This window comes from Callionymus lyra, chromosome 9, assembly GCF_982586985.1.
Source record: "Callionymus lyra chromosome 9, fCalLyr1.hap1.1, whole genome shotgun sequence".
Lineage (NCBI taxonomy): Eukaryota > Metazoa > Chordata > Actinopteri > Syngnathiformes > Callionymidae > Callionymus > Callionymus lyra.
Window position 1 is genome coordinate 14080433 of NC_141826.1, and position 26622 is coordinate 14107054.

A 26622-nucleotide genomic window follows, 5' to 3' on the forward strand; every position below is an offset into this window, starting at 1 on the left:
AATAAAAATAAATTCTATGTTACAATGAAAGAGCAGATACTTAACAAGGGGGGAACTTAACAAGGCATTTGTCAGTAGCCACTTATTTGAAAATAAAAAATGTCAATAGAGGAATTTGAGTTCTGAAAACATATTACACAGGAAGTACGCTTTAGACAATCAATATATAGGCAATTAAAACAACTTTATTTTTTGTATTTTCTTCAGGATTAAAAAAAAAAAAACATTTTAGAAAATGTTTATTTTATTTTATTTGCAGTTCACAAGAATCTCTCACCAGTCTCCGATTTTAATTGAGTTCAACTAGGTCAACTAATATGTTGATTTAAGTTTTTCTTAAATATATCTTGGACCTCTATTTTACTCATTAGTATGAAGTCTCCAACTCCAAGACACTCATTGTATAAACAAAGCAGTGCATAATTACAGCTGGCTGGAGGAGGAGTGAAGCCATGATTACATCATAATGGACTCCGATTTTTAGACAGGAAATAAGTCTATAAATCAATTACTTCAAAACCACATCATGATGAGGGACTTACTGCATCTTGGAGAGGAAGACTTCAATTAAAAAAAGAGATAGAGGTGGATAGATGGACAGATGAATGGGTGGATGGACAATTGGGTGGATGAATATATGGAAGGATGAATGGGTGGAACATTTAAGTTTAATGGTACACTTCTAATGACTACTGCAACAAAAGTTTATCTACTATTCATTTAATAAAGTAAATCTTACATAATCTAATTCCTGATCACACAAATGTACTACAAGTTAATAATAGACCTAAATAAAATGAGTTTGGATTCATTTTGTTTTGCTTAGATTATGTCTCTTTATCGTAAAGTAACACTCACTCTCAGAGAAAGAACCTCCCACATCAGCTTCGATTCATCCTCCGACTGCTCAATGGAAAGTTTTCTCTCTCTGTGGTCTAGAGTGCAACGTTAAAACCTGTCAAGCGATGGCCTCTGACTTCCTGTCTTCTTCTTCTCTCTGAGGCTTGATGGGCTTCCTGTCTTATGACTCCTATGTGATAAAACACAATTCTTTCAAATGTATTCACACAAAAATTTGAAGCTAGCTTCTTCTTAAATGACATATTTTGGATAAATATGAACTATATCTATCTAATGCTATGTTTTAAGATACATTAATCTAATGCTAGTCTATTCTGAATCTAATGCTAAGCTATAGTAACTCTAATGCTAACCTAGTTAGATCCTTATCTACCAAATGCCATAAGTAATCCTAAAATATCACATTAAGAACGCTAAGATATGCTCGGAAAATTAAAAAGAAAAGAACATTTTATTTTTTCATTGTAAATAGTTTTCAGTTTTATAAAATATTTATCAGAATATTGATTCTGGATTATATATTTCAGATTTTACATTAAAGCATCTAAAACTAAATGCAGTATTGTAAAACATTAAAAAGTTATTAAACATCTTGAAAAATGGACCTGTCTCAACGGAGCATGTTCGTGCAGGATGAAGCCTGCAGAGGTGTTATATGTTTGTGTAGCTCTCGTGTGGTTACTTGACACGCAGAGATGAAAAAAAGTCAACTTTTCTAAAGCTTGTGCAGCAATAGACAGGAAGAGCGTTTGACGACCACAACAACAAGAAACTTTCCATTCAACTGTGAACAACAAGTTATTCTGCTGGATCTCAAACTGTTTTAAAATAGAAAACTACTTAATTTCATCTTTAATTAAGTTAAATTCTGATTCCAAAGTTTAACTTTTGAGGTACTTAGAAAGTTTTAAGGTACTTGGAAAAAAGTAATTAAAAAAAGTAGTTGCTAAAAAGTAAGTGTGTGACAAGAGTGAATGACCTTCACAATCTTAAAATAAACAGTGTTGCAATAACTGTCTCCATGAATGTCCAAATTTGACCAAATGTTACATTAGAAAAAATTCCAAGAAATTGTAACCATAATGAAGCAGCAAAATGTGTGTTTCCTTTTGTCAGAGCAGGTGACTCTCTTTCCCCTTTTTCTCTGTTGTCTGTCATTTGGGGCATTTTCTTTTTGTCCAGATGCTCATGACAAAGTTTCTTCACCTCCTTATTTCTCTGATTTTGACCTGTGACCTCTCTGGAGGTGGTTAACCACACATCCCAGGTGCTTGAAAGTTTAGGTTGCAAGTTGAGGTCAATTTTTGGCGCCTTCTTGGTGCGTACAAGGAGCTGTCCGAGGTGCTGATGACGCCTCGAGCAGCAGCAATACACAGAGAAACATTACTGGAGCATCAAAATAATCTTGTTTATCAGCAGAATCTGTAATATTTACCAGTATAAGCTGGTATAATTAATATTCATCACATGTAAAATATGTTCGTCTAGAGTCCACCTCAAAGATCTTGAGCTTCATTCTAATGGACGAGCCTCTCACTGATCTCTAGAGCAGGCCTCATTTCAACTTCTCAGATCCATCATGTTAGTTCTTTTGGTTGATGACCATTGGTAAGAATAGAAATAGTAAATAAAAAGCCTTCTGGCTCGACTCTTTCTTCAGCTGGATAGACAGACCTTACGTTCACCCAAGTCCTGTGAAGAATGAAATAAATATAAAGGTATTAAATTAAATATTCACATTTTTACGTCTTGAGAGATTTCCATGAAAAGAGACATCTATTACAAAGGATTTTATTCATACTGTTAATAAAAACACTGTTTTAACACTGAACACTGAACACTGAAAACCTGGAATTCAACATGACACAAACATGTACAGGAAGTTTTTCTTCAAGCTTAATATATATTAATTTATATATTGTGATGATAATTTAGTGCATCAGATTTTTTTTTTTTTGACAAGCTGACACTAATTGTATCATCTAATTTCTTCATTCTTGTATTTTGTCTATTTACTTATTGACTAATATCACCACAAAAAAATCCTGTTTTTTTTTTTTTTTACAACAATAGCAATAATAGTTTCTGAATGTGAACCAGAATCCACTGGTCCATAGTTGAAGATACAGGCTCTATTCCATCCCTCGAACACCAGAATATATCATGTTTTCCTCCATATTTGTACATCTTTCCTTCCTTCCACTTTTCCTCTTGGTGAATCTCGGTGCAGCATAAACCAAATGCTCATTGTTTACCTGCTGCAATTTAAGAAATGATCTTTAGAAAGTGATGTTTAGATGTATAAATATCCCTTTATATATCTACCTGCTGGTGCTGTTGTTCATCAGTCTCTGCTGGTTGGAAACTGTTAGCTGCTAGATTGGAACAAAACAACTGTTAAACAGGAAACAGTGAGATTTTCACTCCCACACTTTAGAAAAACGGTTATTTCCTGTCATACAGTAGAAACACTAGTAAGTTCTCCCACAATCAAATCAGAGGTTAACACCAAAGAGAAGGAAACAGAAGCAAAGAGATAAGAGATTGAGTGATTGTGGCAGGAAGTTATCTGGTGTGTTCAGACTGTTAGGAACTGATGAAAGATAGCATCACACAACATCACAATTTAAAGTTTCACTTGTCAGAAAGATATATATATATATATATATATATATATATATATATATATATATATATATATATATACAATATTCAAATGACACTGAGAATGGACTGACCATCATAATTAAAACAACAAAGTTGAGGTCAAGAAACTTAAGTTCAGAGAGTGTCAGGGCAAGACAGTCCAAGTCAAGATCAACATTTAAATACTATTAGCTTCATGCTTTGTTCAACTTATAAAATATAATCTTTATTATTTTATTTCAGCTTGACAAATGTTCACGACTACTTTGTTATCTTTAGATCAAAAAAAATAGCGACCGACTGTAGACTGTTCGGACCAGGACAAGACAAAGACGGCAAAAGTACCAGCCTTTAGAAATAAAGTATAGAATGTGGCTAGATGATAAAAAAAAAATGCTGTTTTTTATATTTGTATTTTTTAATTTATTTTAGGAACAGTCCTAATGTCAAGAAGAGATCAAGCAAATAATCTTGGCACAATGCTACACAGTGTTAGCTCAAAGATCTTTCTTACCGTTGTGTTTCCTGATGATGTACATCAGTAGAACGTTAACTCCCAGACTGATGGTGAGAGCAGAGCTCAACACTATTTCAGTTTTCCACGAGTAAACTTGATCTTCTGGAAAAGGGGAAATGTCTGATAAGATGAATAAAAAATGCATGTCCTAGTATTAAATGTATACCGTTAGTTTTGTTTTTGGTTCCGTGTCCAAAGAAAATGTGTCCACATGAGACCACAGCACAGTGAAGCGTCTCATCATCAACAAAGTTCTCTTCTCTGGACAAACTGTAGACGCATTCCCTCAATCCAGACGTAGAATTCGAGGTGCAATCATCAGGCCTGGTTTGACGTGCGACCAGTAAGCTCGGTGACTCTTCAGTTCTGGTTTTGAACCAGTAAACTCTCTCTGTACATGAGTTACTCTTTGAACCAGAAGAAACTGAACATTGTAGATTGAAAAGAGGTCGTTGGACATCAGGTGAAGTCTCTTGGATATCAGTGATCGCAGGTTTTATTTCTGTCATGAATGAATAAAGTAAAAATGGTATTTAGAAATCTTAAATGTATCTTCATTTGATACTGGTTCAGTGAATAATATACAGTACAATACAATGTACACATACAGTATAAATAGTAAACATGTAATAAATAAGGAGGTCACCTTACCTTCAACTTGCAAAAGAGTTGCAGTCAGAATCTTAAAATCAGAATGCCAAGCTTTTAGGCAGAAGTAAAATCCTGTGTCATTCAAACGTATTCCATGTAAATCCAGATCAAATGTCACTAATTGATCGTGTTTCCCTGCATTTGAAACACTATGTTCAGAGTGATTTGTCTTAGATAACATTTCGGGAAACTTGTCTGTAAAAAATCGAATCCATCTCGTTGTCCCGTATTTGCTCGTTCTGCAGTGAAGACTCACATCTTGTCCGACTTGAACGGATCTCAAAAAAACATTTTCACACCCTGAAAGACAAAGATGAGATAATTTAATGTTAAGTTAGAATCCAAACAGGAAAGTAATATGGAAGGATTTATAAAAGCAGAAGATAATTTTCCCGAAAGGACTTGTAACTATGGTGAAGTAAAGTAAATCTATTTCACCTCCAATCCAGAGCAGAGCAGCCAGATAGTAGAACGACAGCATCTCCACGACAGCTTCAGCAAACGCGACAGTTTGAGGTCAAGACTCTCGGCGCGACACTTTAAAGTAGAAACACAAGAGGAGGGAGGAAGTAAGTTCTCTGATTTCATTGGACGATCTTCGACTCTTTGATTTTGAGTTCAGCGAATGGAAGAAGTCTTTGTTGAAAGTCTTGTGGACTCAGACGGCAGATGTTATAACTTTTAACATCAACTGCAGAACAAAATAATGATTTAAGTTTTTATAAAAGTTCTTTTAAATTATGCCTTTCAATCACTAAGACTAGATTCATCAAAAGTCTTGACTTAAACCTATTTTAACTCGACTTCTAGTATAAATGTTGTGTGTTTTGATTCAGTCGAGGAAATGTTTCTACAACTTGTCCAGAGAAGTGAGATCCTCTCACCATGAGACCCTCTACTGCGCCGTGGTCTCATGTGGACACATTTTCGTTGGAAATGGATCCAACATCAAAGACAGTCAAGGTATTTTAACCAAATATTTTGCATTGTTGAATTCACTTGTAAATGTATTTTCCAACAGGAAATAATATCAGTGACTTCAGAAGTAAACTGGAGATTGTGTTTGGTGCTGGTCTCGCCATTTGTCTGCTCATTATTCTTCTACTGATTTACATGATCTGGAAACTAAAGCAAGATTTAAACGAAAGTAATATTTTTTTTTTTCATCCACAAATTAAAAATGATTAAAAATAAGTAACAATTGATCTTTTATTATTACATTGAACAAGCTTCATGTTATACAAGAGATACAATCATTAGTTTGAAAGCATCCAAAAAAATCTGTAAAATACTAAATGTTACAGTGTATGAATGGTAATGATAATTTACGGGGTGAATGGTAATGAAAACATCTTTTTTTTTTTTTTTTATTAAAATTTACATTAACACATTCACGTAAATAAAAAAACTTGAATGTTGATGAACTCTTTCAGATTTAACTTCTCATTAAAATAAAATAAGGACACCATGTATGTATGATTCTGAAGTCACATGTTACATTTCCAAAAAAGTCCATCCATAGCATTGAATAAATAGTTTCTCCTTAGCATTTCTCTGGTGTCGTGGCTTCTGGTGGAAGTTTGGTTGATGATGGATATTCAATAATGTCTAACTTCTTCTGATGTTATCCCAGAGTAGATCTTACTGATCATGTGTTCTCCTCAACAATTTTTTTGGCCAAGATTCTGCTCCTGTAAGAGGTGTTGTCCATGAGGCTTCCAATGTTCCTGATCCTCCTCCTAGTCCATCCGTACAGTTCTTTCTATGGATTGATGTAGTCACTGAGTAGAGGTTGAGGTTGTGACGTATCAATCCTTGAAGATCTGAGCAGGTCAGGCTAATCTTTTGGCCTCTTGTCCTCCTGTGAAGCATCTCTCTGGTGTTTCCAAGTCCAGGCTCATCTGAGGTCCAGCAGGAGCATCATGATGACAAATCTATTTCTTCACATTGACCCCAGAATAGATCACGTTTTCCTGTAGATCCACACGTTTTTCCTTTCTTCCGCTTCTCCTCTTGGTGTAACTCGGTACAGCGTAAACCAATGATTCATAATTGTCCTGCTGGAAAATGAGAAACATATTAATACTGATGGATCAATAGAGAAGTTTAGTGACGTCTGGTTTCTACCTGTTGGTCCCCGTCATCAGTGGTGGATGTTGGTTGAAAACGTGAAGATTCTATAGAGGAAAGAAAATATTACGCAGATGAACGTGTTTCATTGAACCTCCAACCAAAATAGTTTCAAAACTTCTCTGAACTTTCACTTGTACTTCCTGTCTCTGGTTTGATTTTCTATTCTTCTATTGACAGCATTGATGAGATAAACTGTAGTGGTGAATATATATAATATTATGCCAAATAAAACAACATCAAAAATCAATATTTAAATAATATTTAATGTAATTTAATGACAGTCATACAATATCATGAATACAATCCTGCAAAAAAACAAATTATTAAAATGTTTCTTATATTTATTTATTTTTTTAACCAGGAAGACGTATGTAAAAAATAAAATTAAAAATACTTTTAATCATTTACCTATGGACTAGTTAAATACCACAAAAGGAACATTTCACACAACTCCTCTTTTCTATTTTGTCTTTGTGTCAAAAACCAAGTGCATTCATCTGAAGTGAGGAAGTAGAGGTGAAAGAAAAAAAAGAACGATTGTGGCAGGAAACCGACGGCTTGATTTTTGCAGTTCTCATGAAGTGAGGAAACAAAAAAACACAATAGAAATTAACTATTGCATCATTCGGAAGCTACATAATTGAAGGTGTCTTATGAACTGTAAAAAAATATCTATAAATGATGAAACAAATTCCGTGCAAATGACTGAATGATCATGACATATCATATAATAAAAAGAAAGATCCAACAGTCGTCCTTCCTTTAACATCTCTACACAGAAAAAATCTGAAGAAATGAAGAAAATACAAAATTAAACCATCAAATAACTTTTTTAAATCTCAAAACTAATTTCTAATCATAAAATAGATGAGTTATTACTTTTTTCGCATCATTTATTGATCTGTGAATGTAAAAAAAAGTTCTTACCGTTTAAATCTCGCTTTAGTTTCCAGATAATGTAAACCAGTAGAAGAATAATGAGCAGACAAATGGCGAGACCAGCACCAAACACAATCACCAGTTTACTCATGAAGTCACTGCTATTATTTCCTGTTGGAAAATAAATGTAAATGTAAAATTCAATGACGAAAAATATTTGGTTGAAGTACCTTGAGCATTTTCGTTGTTCGATCCATTTCCAAAGAAAATGTGTCCACATGAGACCACGGCGCAGTAGAGGGTCTCATGGTGAGAGGAGCTCACGTCTCTGGACAAGTTGTAGAAACATTTCCTCGTTTGAATCGTAGAGTTTTCTTCACATTCATCTCCTCCAATGTCACGAGCCAAGAGAAAACGTGGTGCTTTGTCTGCTCCAGATTTGAACCAGTAAACTGATTCTTTTCCAGAACATGAGTTTTTCTTCTTTGTGAGGAGTGAACATTGAAGATTACCGGAGGTTCCTGAATGCAGCAGATCAGTGTGAACCACATCAGTTACATCAGCATCTCTGTCTGTGAAGAAGTCCAAATATTTAGAGATGATTCATGAACATATTGGACAAAAAGCAGATAAAAGCTTTAATTGCTCAAAAATTAAATATAAACATACAAATGATACAAGAGAAGGTGCACAGAATCTATGGAATTTTAGACAACTAATAGCATATCATCATGGAATGTTATCACTTAACTCAAAGAGTCAGATGTAAATGAATGGAAATGGAAATAAACAAACAAACAAAATGCAAAAAAAATGTTTTAACCACATATTTTTTTAGGTTTATGTCAAATAAAAAAAAAGTGTTAGCGTACCTTCAACATGCAGAAAAGTTTTATTTATAAATGTCATCTTTCCGCTCACAACTTCACTGCAGAAGTAAAATCCAGTGTCTTCCAACTCTGCTCTGGTAAAACTCAGATCAAAATGTTTCAAGTCACGTTTTGTAGTGAATCGAGAAGTCTTGTTTACTATTTGATTTCCATAGGGATTCGAAGAGACTAAAACTTCCAGCAGGTTGTCAGAAGTTAATCTGGTCCACTGTAAGTTCCCGAATCGGCTCCCAATGTTGCATTTGAAAGTCACATCCTGTCCAACAAGTACGGTGCTTGACGGAAAGTTTTGATCACATCCTGGAACAGATTAAACAATTAGTTGTGGTTTGTGAATTAAAATATTGGAACATTTTTCTTTAAACTTTACAGTTAATTTTTATTTTACACCAAAGTGTAAAAAGCTTTGCTGATAAGTATGTCTAGGGTGTAAAGGTCAAATACACAACATTATATGGTTAAATTTGTACCAGATGAGCAGAAAAATCAGTTTGTTATTCAGATACATTTTTAAAGACTAAAGAAACTCTGAATTAAATTATTTCTTACAGAATTTAAAATAAAAGGCAAAACAAATGAAGAAATATATATCTATATAAAATCACAAGTTAATGTTATTACAAGTAAATCAAGTGTTAAAATAGATAAATAGAAAGTTCATAAAGCTGATCATTCTTACCTCCAGTCGAGACAAAGACGAAGAGAAAATAAACGTAAAACATCTTCACAACAAGTCCAGCCAAGTTTCAGATACAAAACCTACAAACTGAAGCGTTTATGTTGCGACACAAGTGGGTGGGAACAAAAGAATCATTGGTCGGTCGTCATTTTTTTCTTCTCAGTTCGACCAATGAAAATAATCAGCTTGTTTTTTTCACCCCAGAAGAAGTTTACATGTTCAAAATGTGTCTCTTTAGTTTACGATCTCTTCTCTCTGTGTTTTTCTTACATTTTTAACTTTCTCGACCAAAAGCAGCTGCAGGAATCTTTTGTAGTTTAAAGATTTACCCTCATTATTCTCACTGAATATTTCATCTTTTTAGAGGAAATTGACGTCTTAAAACATGCATTGAAATAAAGTTGACTAAAGTTGATTAAATATGTGATTAAAACCACTTTATTTGTTTGAACCTGAACTTATCTAGACAAAGATGGTTTGAAAATAAATTAATAACATCTTCACCACAAAAAATTAATAGAGGAATTTGAGTTCTGAAAACATCTAAAACAGGAAGTACGCTTTAGACACTCAATATATAGGTGATTAAAACAACTTTATTTTTTGTATTTTTTCACGATTTAAAAAGAAAACCATTTTACAAAATGTTTATTTATTTTATTTGCAGTTCACAACAATCTCTCACCAGCCTCCCTTTTTTATTGAGTTCAACTAGGTCAACAAATGTGTTAATTTAAGTATCTCTTAAATATATATTGGACCTCTTTTGAAGTCTCCAACTCCAAGACACTCATTGTATAAACAAAGCGGGGCATAATTACAGTAGGCTAGAGGAGGAGTGAAGCCATGATTACATCATAATGGACTCAGCTCTCGTAACCTCTTATTCCTTAAGATTTTAGACAGGAAAGAAGTCTATAAATCAATTACTTCAAAACCACTTCATGATGAGGGAATTACTGCATCTTGGAGAGGAAGACTTCAATTAAAAAAGGAGATAGAGGTGGATAGATGTACAGATGAATAGGTGGATGGACAGTTGGGTGGATGAATATATGGAAGGATGAATGGGTGGAACATTTAAATTTAATAGTACACTTCTAATGACTACTGCAACAAAAGTCTATGTACTATTCATTTAATAAAGTCAATCTTATATAATCTAATTTCTGATCAGACAGATTGGACTACAAGTTTATCATAGACCTAAATAAAATGTGTTTATCGCCAAGTAACACTCACTCTGAGAGAAAGAACCTCCCATGCCTCGATTCATCCTCCGACTGCTCAATGGAAACTTTTCTCTCTCTGTGGTCTAGAGTGCAACGTTAAAACCTGTCAAGCGATGGCCTCTGACTTCCTGTCTTCTTCTTCTCTCTGAGGCTTGATGGGCTTCCTGTCTTATGACTCCTATGTGAGAAAACACAATTCTTTCAAATGTATTCACACAAAAATTTGAAGCTAGCTTCTTCTTAAATGACATTTGGATAAATATGACCTATATCTATCTAATGCTATGTTTTAAGATACATTAATCTAATGCTAGTCTATTCTGAATCTAATGCTAAGCTATAGTAACTCTAATGCAAATCTAGTTAGATCCTGATCTACCATATGCCATATATAATCCTAAAATACCATATTAAGAACGCTAAAATATGCTAAGAAAAGTGAAAAGAAATGAAAATTATATTTTTCACTGTAAATTGTTTTCAGTTTTATAAAATATTAATCAGAATATTGATTCTGGATTATTTATTTTAATGTTACAATAAAGCTTTTACAACTTGATGACGTTTTGTTAGACATTAAAAACCTATTAAACATCTTGAAAAATGGACCTGTCTCAACGGAGAATGTTCATGACATCGACTGCTGCAGTTTAAGTCACACCTTCGTGCAGGATGAAGTCTGCAGAGGTGTTATATGTTTGTGTAGCTCTCGTGTGTTTACTTCACATGCAGAGATGAAAAAAAGTCAACTTTTCTAAACCTTGTGCAGCAATAGACAGGAAGGGCGTTTGACGACCTCAACAACAAGAAACTTTCCATTCAACTGTGAACAACAAGTTCTTCTGCTGGATCTGAAACTGTTTTAAAATAGAAAACTACTTCATTTTATCTTTAATTAAATTCAATTCTGATTCCAAAGTGGAACTTTTGAGGCACTTAGAAAGTTTTAAGGTACTTGGAAAAAAGTAATTAAGAATATTAATTGCTAAAAAGTGAAAGATAATATATGTATGTTTTTTGTGGAGTGTGTGACAAGAGTGACAGAATCTTAAAATAAACAGTGTTGCATTAACTGTCTCCATGAATGTCCAAATTTCTCCAAACGTTAGATAAGATATAATTCCAAGAAAATGTTACCAAAATGAAGCAGCAAAATGTGTGTTTCCTTTTGTTTGTGTCAGAGCAGGTGATTGTCTTTCCCTTTTTTTGCTGTTGTCTGTCATTTGCGGCATTTTCTTTTAGTCCAGATGCTCATGAAAAAGTTTCTTCTTATCTCTCTAGTTTTGACCTGTGACCTCTCTGGAGGTGGTTAACCAAACATCCCAGGTGCTTGAAAGTTCAGATTGTGAGTTGAAGTCAATTTTTAGGGTTTTCTTGGTGCGTATAAGGAACTGTCCAAGGTGCTGATGACAATGAGCTCTCAGCTTTTTCTATCAAGCTTTTCAAGTTAATTTTAATTCAATAGCTGGATAAAAAACTTCTGGAGTTTTAACTCCATGATTTTTTCTGATCGTCAAGATAGCAACACCAGTTATTATAACACAACCTTATTTGAGGCACAGACATTTTTTAGTGTTTTTGAAGTCATGTCTGCCTTCACCGAAATTCACTCACAAGATGAAAAATATTTGAATGTCACAGAAGTCAGTTTTTTCACAGTATAATCAAAATTGTATCGAAACTTTCATGTTACTTTGGTCACATATTCAAACTTCCTGTCTCTTTCTTAATGAGGTCAAGAACATTTGTTTCTTCTTTTCAACACATGTAACTAAACCACAAACACCTTCCTCACACTCACACTAATATTTGATGATTTGAATATGATCATAAATAAAAATGTGATATATTTCAATAAATATATGATTTTACTATCGTGTGTCTGCGTGGTTGAGGATTAACACAAGTTGAGACGAACGTTGTTGTTGTTGTTTTTTTCAAAAGTTTATTTCAGTTTTATTAAAGAATAAAAATACAAACAAGATAAAGTGTTAAACAGAAACAGTTATTTTAAGGTTTCCTTTAGTTTCTGTGGTCACTTGATTATAAAGATACAAAATAATAACAGTCATGAATTATTGCCCATTAACACTGGTCTGATCTTTATCATGAAAGCATCACAGTTTTATTTTTGTTTTTTTTCTATTGTATCTCGCAAGCAACATAACAAATCTGAAAATAAAATTTAATACATTTTTCAGAAAAAAAAAAAAACGTCGACATCTTCTTCTTCTTCTTCTTCTTCTTCTTCTTCTTCTTCTTCACAATCCTCTCATCACTTTTATATGTGTCTTCTCTTCACATCTGCTCTGTATTCTCCCTGTCCAGCCTTCATCAGAGTAAAAATGGCCACAGAGTGCACAGATGAATCTACACTTCCCTGCATGAATGAAACGGACAAAATGGAATTAAAAACAGATTTAATAATTTTCACTTTTACATCCTAAATATCTACCTGCTGCACATGTTGCTCATCAGTGGATGGTGAAAAATATCGGCAGATAAAATCAAAATAATTATAAAGTCATCTTCATATTTTTATTATTTCATTATTTACTCACCAACACATTCATCAAGTATCGTGAGGAGGTAAATCAGTAGAACCATAACTCCGAGACCTATGGAGACAACAGCTGCTGACCTAGTTGTCATCAGAAAATCATCGGTAGAGATATCTGGAGGAACAAAATACATTATTGAGCATAGTCTTAATGCAAATGTAACTGGTCCTTTACCTTTAACGGCTCTGATGTTGGAACCATTTCCAAAGAAAATGTGTCCACATGAGACGACGGCGCAGTAGAGGGTCTCATGGTGAGAGGAGCTCACGTCTCTGGACAATTTGTAGAAACATTTCCTGGTTTGAATCGTAGAGTTTTCTTCACATTCATCACCTCCAATGTCACGAGCCAATTGAAAACGTGGTGCCTTGTCTGCTCCAGATTTGAACCAGTAAACTGATTCTTTTCCAGAACATGAGTTTTTCTTCTTTGTGAGGAGTGAACATTGAAGATTACCGGAGGTTCCTGAATGCAGCAGATCAGTCTGAACCACATCCGTTACATCAGTATCTCTGTCTGTGAAGAAGTCCAAATATTTAGAGATGATTCATGAACATATTGGACAAAAAGCAGATAAAAGTTGTAATTGCTCAAAAATTAAATATAAACATACAAATGATACAAGAGAAGGTGCACACAATCTATGGACATAAAAATAACTAATACCATATCATCATGGAAGGTTATCACCTAACTCAAAGAGTCAGATCTAAAAACATGAATGGAAATGGGAATAAACAAACCAAAAAAAAATGCAATTTTTATTATAACCACATAATGTTTTATGTTTATATCAAATATAAAAAATAAATAAAAAAGTATTAATGTACCTTTAACATGCAGAAACATTGTATTTATAAATGTTGTCTTTGAGCTCACGACTTCACTGCAGAAGTAAAATCCGGTGTCTTCCGACTCTGCTCTGGTAAGATTCAGATCGAAATGTTTCGAGTCACGTTTTGCAGTGAATCGAGGAGAATTGGTTATTGATCGACTTCCATAGGGATCCAAAGAGACCAAAACTTCCAGCAGGTTGTCAGAAGTTAATCTGGTCCACTGTAAGTTCCCAAATCTTTTCACGGTGTTGCATTTGAAAGTCACATCCTGTCCAACAAGTACGGTGCTCGACGAAAAGTTTTGATCACATCCTGGAACAGATTAAACATGTAGTTGTTGTTTGTGAATTAAAATATTTGAACATTTTTCTTTACACTTTACCATTTATTTGTATTCTACACCAAAGTGTAAAAACCTTTGCTGATCAGTATTTCTAGGGTGTAAAGGTAAAATACACAACAATATCTGGTTGAATTTGTACCAGATAAGCAGAAAAATCTTTTTCTTAAAAACATAATTTCAGCTGATCTTTTAAAGACTAAAGAAATGATTTACTGAAATTTAAATGAAAAACAAAACAAATGAATAAATATATATATCTATATATAACATCACAAATTAATGTTAATACAAGTAAATCAAGTGTTAAAATAGATAAATAGAAAGTTCATAAAGCTGATAATTCTTACCTCCAGTCGAGACAAAGACGAAGAGAAAATAAATGTAGAGCATCTTCACCACAAGTCCAGCCAAGTTTGAGACACAAGACCTACAAACTGAAGCGTTTATGTTGCGACAAAAGTGGGTGGCAACAAAAGAATCAGGTCGGTCGTCATTTTTTTCTTCTCAGTTCGACCAATGAAAATAATCAGATTGTTTTTTTCACCCCAGAAGAAGGTTACATGTTCAAAATGTGTCTCTTTAGTTTACGATCTCTTCTCTCTGTTTTTTTCTTACATGTTTAACTTTCTAAACCTAAAGCAGCTGCAGGAATCTTTTGTGGTTTGACAATTTACCCGCATTATTCTCTACTCTATACTATTGGGGGGAACTTAACAAGGTATTTTTTGGTTGGCACTAATTAAAAAAAATATGAGGATAAATAGGAATTTGAGTTCTGAAATCATCAAACAGATGTAGAAAGTAGGCTTTAGACACTCAATATATAGTTGCGGTTCACAACAATCTCTCACCAGTCTCCCTTTTTTGTTGAGTTCAACTAGGTCAACTAATGTGTTGATTTACGTATCTCATAAATTGATCTTGGACTCTATTGCGCTCATCATCTGTGTTTATACAAAACTCTTTTTTCATTGACATATACATATATATTAGCAAATGATCTTAAATGCCACCCACTGAAAACTTTGGAGACTCTGGAGAATAAATGTTGTTTACCATAACCACGCCCACTAAGCTGTGATTGGTCAAACATCAAGGTTTATCATGCAGTGTCATCAATCCCAGAAGTCTCCAACTCCAAGACACATTGTTACATCATAATGGACTCAGCTCTCGTAACCTCTCATTCACAGAGATTTTAGACGGGAATTCATTTTATAAAGAAATAACTTCAAAACCACATCATGATGAGGGACTTACTGCATCTTGGAGAGGAAGACTTCAATTAAAAAAAAAAGACAACAAACAACAAAAGTCCATGTACTATTTATTTAATAAAGTTAATCTTATCTAATCTAATTCCTGATCACACAAAAGGACTACAACTTAATCATAGACCAAAATAAAATGTGTTTGGATTAATTTTGTTTTGTTTAAATCGTGTCTCTTTATCGCCAAGTAACAGAGAGTGTCAGAGAAAGAACCTCCCACATCAGCCTCAATTCATCCTTTAACTGCGAAACGGAAAGTTTTCTCTCTCTGTGGTCTAGTGTGCAAAGTTAAATCATGTCAAGCGATGGCCTCTGACTTCCTGTCTTCTTCTTCTCTCTGAGGCTTGATGGGCTTCCTGTCGTATGACTCCTAGTGTGAGAAAACACAATTCTTTCACATGTATTCACACAAAAAATTGAAGCTAGATTCTTCCTAAATTACATATTTTGGATAAATATGAACTATATCTATCTTATGTTTTAAGATACATTAATCTAATGCTACTCTATTCTGAATCTAATGCAAAGCTATAGTAACTCTAATGCAAATCTAGTTAGATCCTGATCTACCATATGCCATATATAATCCTAAAATACCATATTAAGAACGCTAAAATATGCTAAGAAAAGTGAAAAGAAATGAAATGTGTATTTTTTATTGTAAATCGTTTTCAGTTTTATAAAATATTTATCAGAATATTAATTCTGGATTATTTATTTTAATGTTACATTAAAGCTTTTAAAACTTAATGCAGTATTGTAAAACATTAAAAAGTTATTAAACATCTTGAAAAATGGACCTGTCTCAACGGAGCATATTCATGACGCTTGACTGCTGCAGTTTAAGTCACACCTTCATGCAGGATGAAGTCTGCAGAGGATCTATATGTTTGTGCAGCTCTCGCAATAGACAGGAAGGGCGTTTGACGACCACAACAACAAGAAACTTTCCATTCAACTGTGAACAACAAAAGTTCTTCTGCTGGATCTGAAACTGTTTTAAAATAGAAAACTAATTAATTTTATCATTAATTAAGTTCAATTCTGATTCCAAAGTGGAACTTTTGAGGCACTTAGAAAGTTATAAGGTGCTTTGAAAAAAAGTAATTTACAATAGTAATTGCTAAACGTGGAAAATATTTTGTGGGGTGTGTGACAAGAGTGAATGACCTTCACAATCTTAAAATAAACAGTGTTTATCTCCAAATGTTAGATTAGACATAATTCCAAGAAAATTATACCAAAATGAATCAGCAAAATGTGTTTCTTTCTGTTTGTGTCAGAGCAGGTGACTCTCTTTCCCCTTTTTTCTCTGTTGTCTGTCATCTGTGGCATTTCCTTTTAGTCCATATGCTCTCATGAAAAAGTTTCTTCACCTTCTTATCTCTCTGGTTTTGACCTGTGATCTCTATCGAGGTGGTTAACCAAACATCCCAGGTGCTTGAAAGTTCTGACTGTGAGTTGATGTGCATTTTTAAGGGTTTTATTGATGCGTATAAAGGAGCTTTCCGAGGTGCTGATGACACTGGGCTCTCCGAGTTCATTTTAATTCAATAGCTGGATAAAAACTTCTGGCATTTTCAACTAATGATTTTGTCTGATCGTCAAGATATCAACACCAGTTATTATCACACAACCTTCTTTGAGTCACGAACATTTTTGTTGTGTTTATGTATTTTAAATCATGTCTGTCTTTACCAAAATTAACTGAGAATATGACAAACCTTTTAATGCCACATTAGTCAGATATTACACAATAGAATCTGAGCTTGTATGGAAACTCTCATGTTACTTTGGTCCCATATTTAAACTTCCTGTCTCTTTCTTCAACATTTGTTTCTTCTTCTCACCGCATGTGACAAAACCACAAAGACCTCCCTCACACTCAGACAAAAGCGATTATTATCTTGGTCTGATCTACAGTATGTATGCATCTATTTGCTATTTTTATTCTATTGTATCACACAAGCAAGTAAAAAAGAGATCAAAAGAATAAAAATAAGATGTTGTATGATTTTTAGAATTAAAACACTTTTAAATACAATACAAAGGGCTGTATCTAATTGATCAGATCTTCTTTTTCTTCTACTTCACAATCCTCTCATCACTTTTAAAAGTATCTTCTCTTCACATCTGCTCTGTATTCTCCCTCTCCAGCCTTCATCAGAGTAAACATGGCCACAGAGTGCACAGATGAATATTCACTTCCCTGCATGAATGAAACAGAAAAATAATTTAAAAAAAAATGTTCATAAATATTAACTGTTACTCCTTGAATATTTACCTACTGCACATTTTGCTGTTCAGTGGATGTTGAGCAAAATAATTTGGGTAAAGATTTAGATTTAATACAAACTTCTATAGTGGTGAGAGGAGCTCACGTCTCTGGACAAGTTGTAGAAACATTTCCTCGACTGAATCGTAGAGTTTTCTTCACATTCGTCACCTACAATGTCACAAGACTTGATAATATTTCCTACCTTCATGATATTCTGAATTTAAAAATATAAAAATAGCATTTGAATGTTGATGACAAAATTATCACTTTATTGTTAAAAGGTGGTTGCTTAGGAAACATTTCAGAAGTTTTTCCATTTCATTCATGATAATGATTCAATGAGAATCAAGAGCCAGTGATTCAAGCGCTGGAAAAGGGATAAAAATCAAGGTCACTTTTTAATCTGGAAGAGGGAAGGGGAACGTATTTAAAAAAAAAAAAAAAAAAAACATCCAGCAGAAAATATTTAGAAAAATCATGAAGTTTAATTTATTAATTCTTTAAAATATACAATATTTTTCTGACTTTGTTTCAAGGAACCTTGATTTTTTCAAATGATTTTGACCAGGGTCACAAAGAGCTTTAACAATAAAAAAAATACACAGTAAAAATATATACTTTAAAAGGCCAAGATGACATAGGTCGAAGCAGAGCAGCCCCAAAAATGATATACGTAAGCCTGCACAAATAAAAATTTCTTAAGCCGTTCTTGAAGGAGTAAGTAGATCATCAAACACAGAGGGAGAGGAAGATCGTTCCAAAGCTTAGGAGCAACAGTCTGGAAGGATTTCTTTCCTCTGGTCAAGAAGCGTGTTCAGGAACCATCAGTAGATTCTGATCCACAGACCTCAGAGCCCAAGCTAGGTTCTTAGGCTGGATCAGATCACTGATGTAAGAAGGAGCCTGACCATGAATAGATCTGAAAGTAAGAACCATCATTTTAAAATTGATCCTGAAAGAAACTGGCAGCCAATGCTGAGTATTAAGGATCGGGAAAATGTGAGTTCTCCTACTAGGGCGGGTGCATAGTTTTGTATTAACTGCAGGAAAAACAGCTCCTTCTGGTTTAGAAAAGATAAATTGTTACAATAGTCTAAGCAAGAAGACACAAATGGATGGATTACAAGCTCCAGGTCGTGTTTTGACATCATTTTCCTAAGTTTAGAGATTTTTCTCAGTTGAAGGAAACAGTTTTCAGTTTTTGAAATGTTGTACTAAAGACATGTCTTTATCAAATACAACACCCAGGTTTCTCAGGCTCTGTTTGACAGACTGACCCAAGTCACCCGAGTACCGACTCAACACTGGAACTTTGTCATCAAGTGCAGTAACAAGAGTTTCAGTTTTGTTCACATTTAACTGCAAAGTGTTTTCACTCAGCCATTGTTTGATTTCTAGCAAGCAGTTGACTAAGCTGTTTAGCTTCTGGGGCTCAGTTGGATTAAATGAGCAGTAGAGCTGGATGTCATTAGCAAAAATGCTGTGAGTAATATCAGGAAATATCTGAATGATTTAACCCAGGGTAATCAAGTACAACGAAAATAATTAAGGACCAAAAACAGAACCTTGAGGGACTCCACACAACAGATCAGCTGATTCAGACCTTATTTGATTGTCTGATTAAAAACACAAAAACTGCGCCCAGAAAGGTATGATGAGAACCACTGTAACACAGACCCAGACAAACCCACTTCATCCTTCAGTCTTCTCAGCAGCATCTGTTGATCAACTGTGTCAAAGGCTGAAGACAGATCCAAGAGAACCAGAAAAGTGTATTGACCCCAGTCAGCCGACATCATGATGTCACTGGACACTTTAAGTAAGGCTGGCAAGGATGCCGCTCTGATCCAGGAACAAAGACAGCTACTTAGTCACCACCTTCGCTAAGATTTTGGACAAGAAAGAGAGCTTAGAAATAGGCCTGTAATTACTTAGGTCAGTCGGGTCTAAGCCTGGCATGTTTAAATGCATTGGGAAAAACACAAGTAGTAAGGGAGAGGTTTACCATTTTGGTAACCCAGGGGACAATTACATCAAACACTTGAATAGAGAGCTTACACAGAAGGACGTGGAGGTTGTCACTTATCAATTCTTGAAGAGGTCAGGCTCCTCTTTTGGCCTCTTGTTCTATTGTGAAGGATCTTTCTGGTGTTTCCATGTCCAGGCTCATCTGAGGACCAGCAGGAGCATCATGATGACAAATCTATTCCTTCAGATTAACCCCAGAATAGATCACGTTTTCCTGCATATCCACACGTTTTTCCTTTCTTCTGCCTCTTCTCTTGGTGTAACTCGGCACAGTGTAAACCAATGATTCAGAATTGTCCTGCTGGAAAATGAGAAACATATTAATACTGATGGATGAATAGAGAAGTTTAGTGACGTCTGGTTTATACCTGCTGGTCCCCGTCATCAGTGGTGGATGTTGGTTGAAGACGTGAAGATTCTAGAGAGGAATGAAAATATTAAGCAGATGAACGTGTTTCATTGAACCTCCAACCAAAATAGTGTCACAACTTCTCTGGACTTTCACTGGTACTTCCTGTCTCTGGTTTGAGTTTCTATTTTTCTCTTGACAGCATTGATGAGATCAACTGTAGATGATCCTCCTAAAAACCTAATTTGTTATTGAAGCATGAATAAGTCGCCAGAACCTGATCTTTATGGATCTTGTGGTTAATATATCTCTATCCTTTGATCATCTTTCTCCTTGACACTTGTTCTTTATTGTATACTTTATTTTGCACCTTAGATTTCCACTTTTGTATATAATCTCCTAGTGATTTCAGTTGTCGATCTTGTCTGACCATTAGGTTTCACTGAAGTTAGTGGTGAATGTATATAATATCAGGCAAAATATAACAATATCACAAATATTTAAATAATATTTTACGTACTTTAATATGAGTCATACAATAAAATAAAAACAATCTTGCAAAAAACATTAAATTAAATTAATTTATTAATTTAACGTTCTAATATAGATTTTTTTTTTTAAATAAAAGAAAAAGTAAAAATATAAGAAAGAAAATGTTAAGTTAAAACATTCACAAAAGGAACCTTTTTTCTACATGTTCAGTTTGATTCTGAATTCATTATGAATGCAGGTCTGTGACCCTGATGATCCGAAAACATTATGATTTTAAATAGCAATTTTTTACTTTGTCGTTGTGGCAAATTAAGTTCATTCCTCTAATGTGAGGAAGTTGAGGTAAAATAAGAAAATAATAAGATTGTGGCAGGAAACCGACTACTTAAACTTAACAGTTCTCCAGAAGAAGAAACACACAAAGCTCAATGATTAAAGGTGTCTTATGAATCTGAAAGAAAATATATATCAAGGATGAAACAAGAAAGGAGAATAGTTGGTCTTTAAAGTTTTCCATGCACCTGATTCACTGATCGACATTTTAAAAAGACAACCTCAGAAGAAAATATAGTAAAACCATCAATTTATTTTGAATCCAAAAATTACTTTGGATGAGTTATTACTTAGTTTTAATCATGTTTAATCAGTGAAAGAAAAATAAAAATTCTTACTGTTTAAATCTCGCTTTAGTTTCCAGATGATGTAAATCAGTAGAATAATAATGGGCAGACAAATGGAGAGACCAGCACCAAACACAATCACCAGTTTACTTCTAAAGTCACTGCTATTATTTCCTGTTAGAAAATAAATGTAAATGTAAAATTCAACGACGAAAAATATTTGGTTGAAGTACCTTGAGCATTTTCGTTGTTCGATCCATTTCCAAATAAGATTAGTCCACATGAGACCACGGCGCAGTAGAGGGCCTCATGGTGAGAGGAGCTCACGTCTCTGGACAAGTTGAAGAAACATTTCCTCGAATGAATCGTAGAGTTTTCTTCACATTCATTTCCTCCAATGTCACGAGCCAAAAGAAAACTTGGTGCTTTGTCTGCTCCAGATTTGTACCAGTAAACCGATTCTTTTCCAGAACATGAGTTTTTCTTCTTTGTGAGGAGTGAACATTGAAGATTACCGGAGGTTCCTGAATGCAGCAGATCAGTCTGAACCACATCAGTTACATCAGCATCTCTGTCTGTGAAGAAGTCCAAATAATTAGAGATGATTCATGAAAGCAGTCAACATGTTTAAATGCTAAAAAATAAAATATTAACATACAAACGATGGAAGAGAATGTGCAAAGAATCTATGGAAATAAAATTACTAATACAATATTATCATGGAATCTTATCACCTAACTCAAAGAAGTCATTATAACTGCATAGTGATTTATGTTTATGTAAAATAAAAATAAAAAAAATGTTAAATGTACCTTCCACATGCAGAAACATTGTATTAATAAATGTCATCTCAGAGTTCAAAACTTCACTGCAGAAGTAGATTCCAGTGTCTCCAGACTCTGCTCTGGTAAGATTCAGATCGAAATGTTTCGAGTCACGTTTTGCAGTGAATCGAGGAGTCTTAGTTAATGTTTTTCTTCCAAAGGGATCCACAGAAACCAAAACTTCCAGCAGGTTGTCAGAAGTTAATCTGGTCCACTGTAAGTTCCCGAATCTTTTCACAATTTTGCATTTGAAAGTTACATCCTGTCCAACAAGTACGCTGCTTGACGAAAAGTTTTGATCACATCCTGGAACAGATAAAACATGTAGTTTTTGTTTTTGAACTAAAATACTGGAAGATTTTTCTTCACACTTTACAATGTTATTTTATTTCACACCAAAGTGTAAAAACCTAGTTTTTAAAGGGTGTAAAGGTAAAATACACAACATTATCTGGTTAAATGTGTATCTGATAAGCAGAAAAATTGGTTTGTTATTCAGATACATTTTTAAAGACTAAAGAAACTCTGAATTAAATGATTTATTACTGAATTTAAAATAAAAGACATAACAAATTAAGAAATATATATCTATATAAAATCACAAGTTAATGTTATAACAAGTAAATCTAGTGTTAAAATAGATAAATAGAATGTTCATAAAGCTGATAATTCTTACCTCCAGTCGAGACAAAGACGAAGAGAAAATAAATGTAGAGCATCTTCACCACAAGTCCAGCCAAGTTTCAGATACAAAACCTACAAGTGTAAGCGTTTATGTTGCGACACAAGTGGGTGGGAACAAAAGAATCATTGGTCGGTCGTCATTTTTTTTCTTCTCAGTTCGACCAATGAAAATAATCAGCTTGTTTTTTTCACCCCAGAAGAAGTTTACATGTTCAAAATGTGTCTCTTCAGTTTACGATCTCTTCTCTCTGTGTTTTTCTTACATTTTTAACTTTCTAAACAAAAAGCAGCTGCAGGAATCTTTTGTTGTTTGAAGATTTACCCGCATTATTCTCAGTGAATATTTCATCTTTTTAGAAGAAATTGATGTCCAAAAACATGCATTGAAATGTAGAAAGTCGACAATTTACATAATAATATTAAATATGTGATTAAAACCAATTTATTTGTTTGAACCTGAACTTAATCTCGACAAAGATTGTGAGAAAATAAATGAATAACATCTTCAACACAAGTCCAGCTGGGTTTAAGATAAACAAAATGTAATTTATTAAAATTCTATGTTGCAATGAAAGAGCAGATAGGGGGGAACTTAACAAGGTATTTTTCAGTTGCCACTTTAAAAAAAAAAAAAAAAAAAGTCAATAGAAACTAATGCTTGAAGGAAGTAGGCTTTAGACACTCAATATATAGGTGTTTAAAACAATTTTATTTTTTGTTTTTTCTTCAGGAGTTCAAAAGATATGTTTATTTGATTTAATTTGCAGTTCACAACAATCCCTCACCAGCGTCTCTTATTTATTGAGCTTCAACTAGGTCAACTAATGTTGTAAATTTAAGTGTGCCTTAAATTGATCTTGGACTCTATTGTACTCATCAGTGTGTTGTGTTGTACAAAACTCTCTTTTCATTGACATATACATATACATTAGCAAATTATCTTACGCGCCGCCCACTAAAAACACTTGGTTTTTCTAAAGAAGACATTTTGTTTACCATAACCACGCCCACTAAGCCGTGATTGGTCAAACATCAATGGTTTGTCATGCAGTGTCATCAATCCCAGAAGTCTCCAACTCCAAGACACTTTGAAAGTTAATAACTTTAAACCACATCATGATGAGGGACTTACTGCATCTTAGAGTGGAAGACTTCAAGTCATGAAAGTCAGGTTTTGACATGAGTTGAACTTTAACTCACCATAACTTGACTCACTGAAAGACTGAAGAAGGATGTGACAAAACATTTTTGTGATTATCAAATCTCTATGTTGTTCTTTCTTTTCTATTTCTGTGGTATTTATGAACTTTAGCATCAGAGTAGATGACATCCTCGACAACGTTCGTCGCCGTGTTCCTTCTCTCTTCTCTCATCTTGCTGAAGGTTGGCGTGGCATAAACCAAATGGTTATTTCCCTGAAAACAAATGATACTTCAAGATATATCTCAGAGTCTAAAGTGATGATTTGGAGATATTTACCTGCAGATTTTGGTCACCAGTTGGTGTTGTCTGGAAAGCTGGAAAACACCAGTTTATGTTAACCATATTTTTATATTCAGTTTTGTTATATAAATATTATTTTCTTTATTTAATTGTATTTTTTTCCTATTATTATCTTTGGAAGATTATTTTGGTAAAATATGGCATTTTGGTAAAAAATATTAATATATACTATTTAAAAAAAAAAAGACTCACTGAGAGCAAATCTACTTACACACATAAACAATGACAATGAACAAAGCAGCTGATTCTTACCTTTGAGTTGACATTTCTGTTTCCAGATGATGAAGATCATCACTGCAGTCACTCCGAGGGTCACAGCGAGAACACCAACCAGCACAAACTGAACACTTGGACATGGATTCACTGTGAAAAGATGTGAGTAAACCATGTTGTTCTTTTATGATATTTTAAACATTTCACACCTTCAGTGTCCAATTTGCTCCCATTCCCAAACAGGACTTGTCCACATGCGACCACAGCGCAGTAGTGAGTCTCAGAATCAGACGAGGCGATGCTGCCGACGAGGTTGTAGACACATTTCTGCTGTCCTGTTTTGGACACCTGCACACACTCATCACCTCTGTGTTTATGTGTGTGTAGGACGCTGACTTGACCGTTTCTGGATATGAACCAGTACACTGTCGGCTCTCCTGAACATCTTGGACTCTCAGGACCAGAGAAGACTGAACACTGAAGGTGTCCGGAGACATTGAAGGAGATGTCAGTCTGGATATCAGTTTCAGGTCCTGCAAAAAAAGGTAAATTTAATATTTGTTGAAGATCTTCTGAATTTTTGTCATAACAGAGTTAATTTACCGTTGACTCCTACAAAGGTGCTGTTCAGATATTTAATCGTTATATCATCTATTTCCACACAGTAGTACAATCCAGAGTCACTCGCCTCCACTCTGCTGAGATGCAGAATAAATGTTTCTTTTTTTTCATCGCATGTGGCATTGAAGCGAGTGTTGTTTGGCTTTTCTGGTGAACAATTTGGGAAAGTTCCTGCTAAAACCTCAGGAACTTTGTTACCAACAGATCTTATCCAAAAATATGTAACCTTTCTCGAAACAGTAGGAGAAGTGCATTTGCAAGGTAGTTTCAAACTTTCCCCGTCATTCACTCGTATCAAGTTGGTGGCTGTAGATCCTGGAACATAAAAAATTGCAATAGATGGTAAAGTTTAAAATCACTACAATTGTTATAAATGAATAAAAACTGTTAGCTGAAGTGTTGTGTTAAATAATTCAAGTGTCCATGTGAGTTTAAATCTAAATCCTACACTTTCTTGTATTGGCAAAAAAAACAACAACATTTTAACAAGAAAATTCTCACACAGAATTATCACATCATTCCAAATCATGTAAGCTAATTTTTAACCATTGAAATGTTACAATTATACTATACTTAATGTGTCAAGACTATGTTTTTTTCCCGGAATCCGATGATGATGATGAATGGTACACGGCCGTCCCGTTAGTAATTATATTATTCTTTAATTGAAACATATACAATATTCCTCCAGGTGATTGCAAAAAGCACCTTCACTTCACAGAAATCTACCGCTCATATCTCATACACAATCTGTGCGTAATTAATTGTGTTATAAAATCATGTACACATGTAATAATAATCTGGTGAATCTAGACACTGTCATGATCATTCACACTCCACACTAATAAGCTAATGGAAAATGTCACAATAATAACACAACTATAATCTAAAGGTTTGCTACTCGAGGCACTTCATTATAAAGTCATTATAACTAAACCTCTTGTAAGACAAATACTAACAATGTGAAATTCACAGATAAAGTACATTTAAAAATAACAACATTTAATAACTAGTACTCTCTCCAAAAGGCTATTTATACACATCTATCAATTGTAGAATTTACTTACGTGCCAGACAGAAAAAAGATAGAGACAGATAAAGGACGAACAGCATTTTGACGGTTAATCCAAAACAGTCGACACTAACAAGTGAACTGACTTCATCGGACGCTATTAAATAGACATTCAAGTCAGTCTGGGAGGGATCAAGAGGAGTCAGAGACGCTATTGGTCCGACACCTCCTCTGTGGCTAATGAAAAGTTCCTCCTTCCTTGCCACAGTTATAGATGGTGAAACCTTTTTCTTTTTTTTTCGTATTTTTTCACATGTTCAAAGAAAAAAACAACTTGATATGTACTAAGAAAATGTTTTCTTCCTTATAGTTTTACATGAACTGAAATGCTGATTTAGTAAAGATAAAAAATTGTTTGATCCGTTATGTTCTATGAGGGATAAGGACCACAGCTGGCATGATTTATTAACATTTTGCTAGAACTTCCATCCGTCATACT

At 34.1% G+C, this 26622-nt stretch overlaps 3 protein-coding genes across 4 annotated transcripts; all 3 read right to left on the reverse strand.

The window, feature by feature from the left end:
* Positions 1-2861: 2861 nt before the first annotated feature.
* Positions 2862-9305, reverse strand: LOC148071913 (uncharacterized). Its single transcript, XM_087798613.1, has 12 exons — positions 9257-9305; positions 8560-8877; positions 7918-8259; positions 7736-7858; positions 6803-6852; positions 6613-6735; positions 5114-5177; positions 4676-4975; positions 4191-4526; positions 4022-4126; positions 3187-3236; positions 2862-3119 (listed from the first exon to the last, which is right to left on the reverse strand). The coding sequence occupies exons 1-12, from the start codon at positions 9297-9299 to the stop codon at positions 2994-2996; spliced, it is 1980 nt and encodes a 659-aa protein (XP_087654739.1). The 5' UTR covers positions 9300-9305; the 3' UTR covers positions 2862-2993.
* A 3102-nt stretch (positions 9306-12407) lies between these two features.
* LOC148071914 (uncharacterized) lies at positions 12408-14635 on the reverse strand. 2 transcript variants are annotated; one of them, XR_015712862.1, is made up of 5 exons: positions 14576-14635; positions 13880-14197; positions 13224-13565; positions 12944-13163; positions 12408-12868 (listed from the first exon to the last, which is right to left on the reverse strand). XR_015712862.1 is itself a non-coding variant. In XM_087799460.1 (5 exons), the coding sequence occupies exons 1-5, from the start codon at positions 14616-14618 to the stop codon at positions 12750-12752; spliced, it is 936 nt and encodes a 311-aa protein (XP_087655586.1). In that variant the 5' UTR covers positions 14619-14629; the 3' UTR covers positions 12408-12749. The 2 variants fall into 2 exon arrangements, 1 of the variants encoding a protein (XP_087655586.1); XM_087799460.1 differs by having other exon boundaries at positions 13050-13163; positions 14576-14629.
* Positions 14636-23288: 8653 nt separating this feature from the next.
* Positions 23289-26240, reverse strand: LOC148071915 (uncharacterized). Its single transcript, XM_087799461.1, has 6 exons — positions 26179-26240; positions 25094-25426; positions 24700-25023; positions 24530-24640; positions 24254-24291; positions 23289-24189 (listed from the first exon to the last, which is right to left on the reverse strand). The coding sequence occupies exons 1-6, from the start codon at positions 26222-26224 to the stop codon at positions 24040-24042; spliced, it is 1002 nt and encodes a 333-aa protein (XP_087655587.1). The 5' UTR covers positions 26225-26240; the 3' UTR covers positions 23289-24039.
* Between the last annotated feature and the right edge of the window lie 382 nt (positions 26241-26622).

Excerpts from the sequence above, each read along its gene's own strand:
- LOC148071913 (XM_087798613.1), bottom strand. The coding sequence starts at position 9,299 with ATGTTTTACGTTTATTTTCTCTTCGTCTTTGTCTCGACTGGAG. Across the intron at positions 7,859-7,917 it reads GAACAACGAAAATGCTCAAG|GAAATAATAGCAGTGACTTC; the intron begins GTACTTCAACCA and ends ATTTTCCAACAG. Across the intron at positions 4,976-5,113 it reads TGCTCTGCTCTGGATTGGAG|GGTGTGAAAATGTTTTTTTG; the intron begins GTGAAATAGATT and ends TTTGTCTTTCAG.
- LOC148071914 (XM_087799460.1), bottom strand. The coding sequence starts at position 14,618 with ATGCTCTACATTTATTTTCTCTTCGTCTTTGTCTCGACTGGAG. Across the intron at positions 14,198-14,575 it reads CGTCTTTGTCTCGACTGGAG|GATGTGATCAAAACTTTTCG; the intron begins GTAAGAATTATC and ends AATCTGTTCCAG. Across the intron at positions 13,566-13,879 it reads AATGTTTCTGCATGTTAAAG|ACAGAGATACTGATGTAACG; the intron begins GTACATTAATAC and ends ACTTCTTCACAG.
- LOC148071915 (XM_087799461.1), bottom strand. The coding sequence starts at position 26,224 with ATGCTGTTCGTCCTTTATCTGTCTCTATCTTTTTTCTGTCTGGCAC. Across the intron at positions 25,024-25,093 it reads CACCTTTGTAGGAGTCAACG|GACCTGAAACTGATATCCAG; the intron begins GTAAATTAACTC and ends CTTTTTTTGCAG. Across the intron at positions 24,190-24,253 it reads CTGGTGACCAAAATCTGCAG|GGAAATAACCATTTGGTTTA; the intron begins GTAAATATCTCC and ends ATTTGTTTTCAG.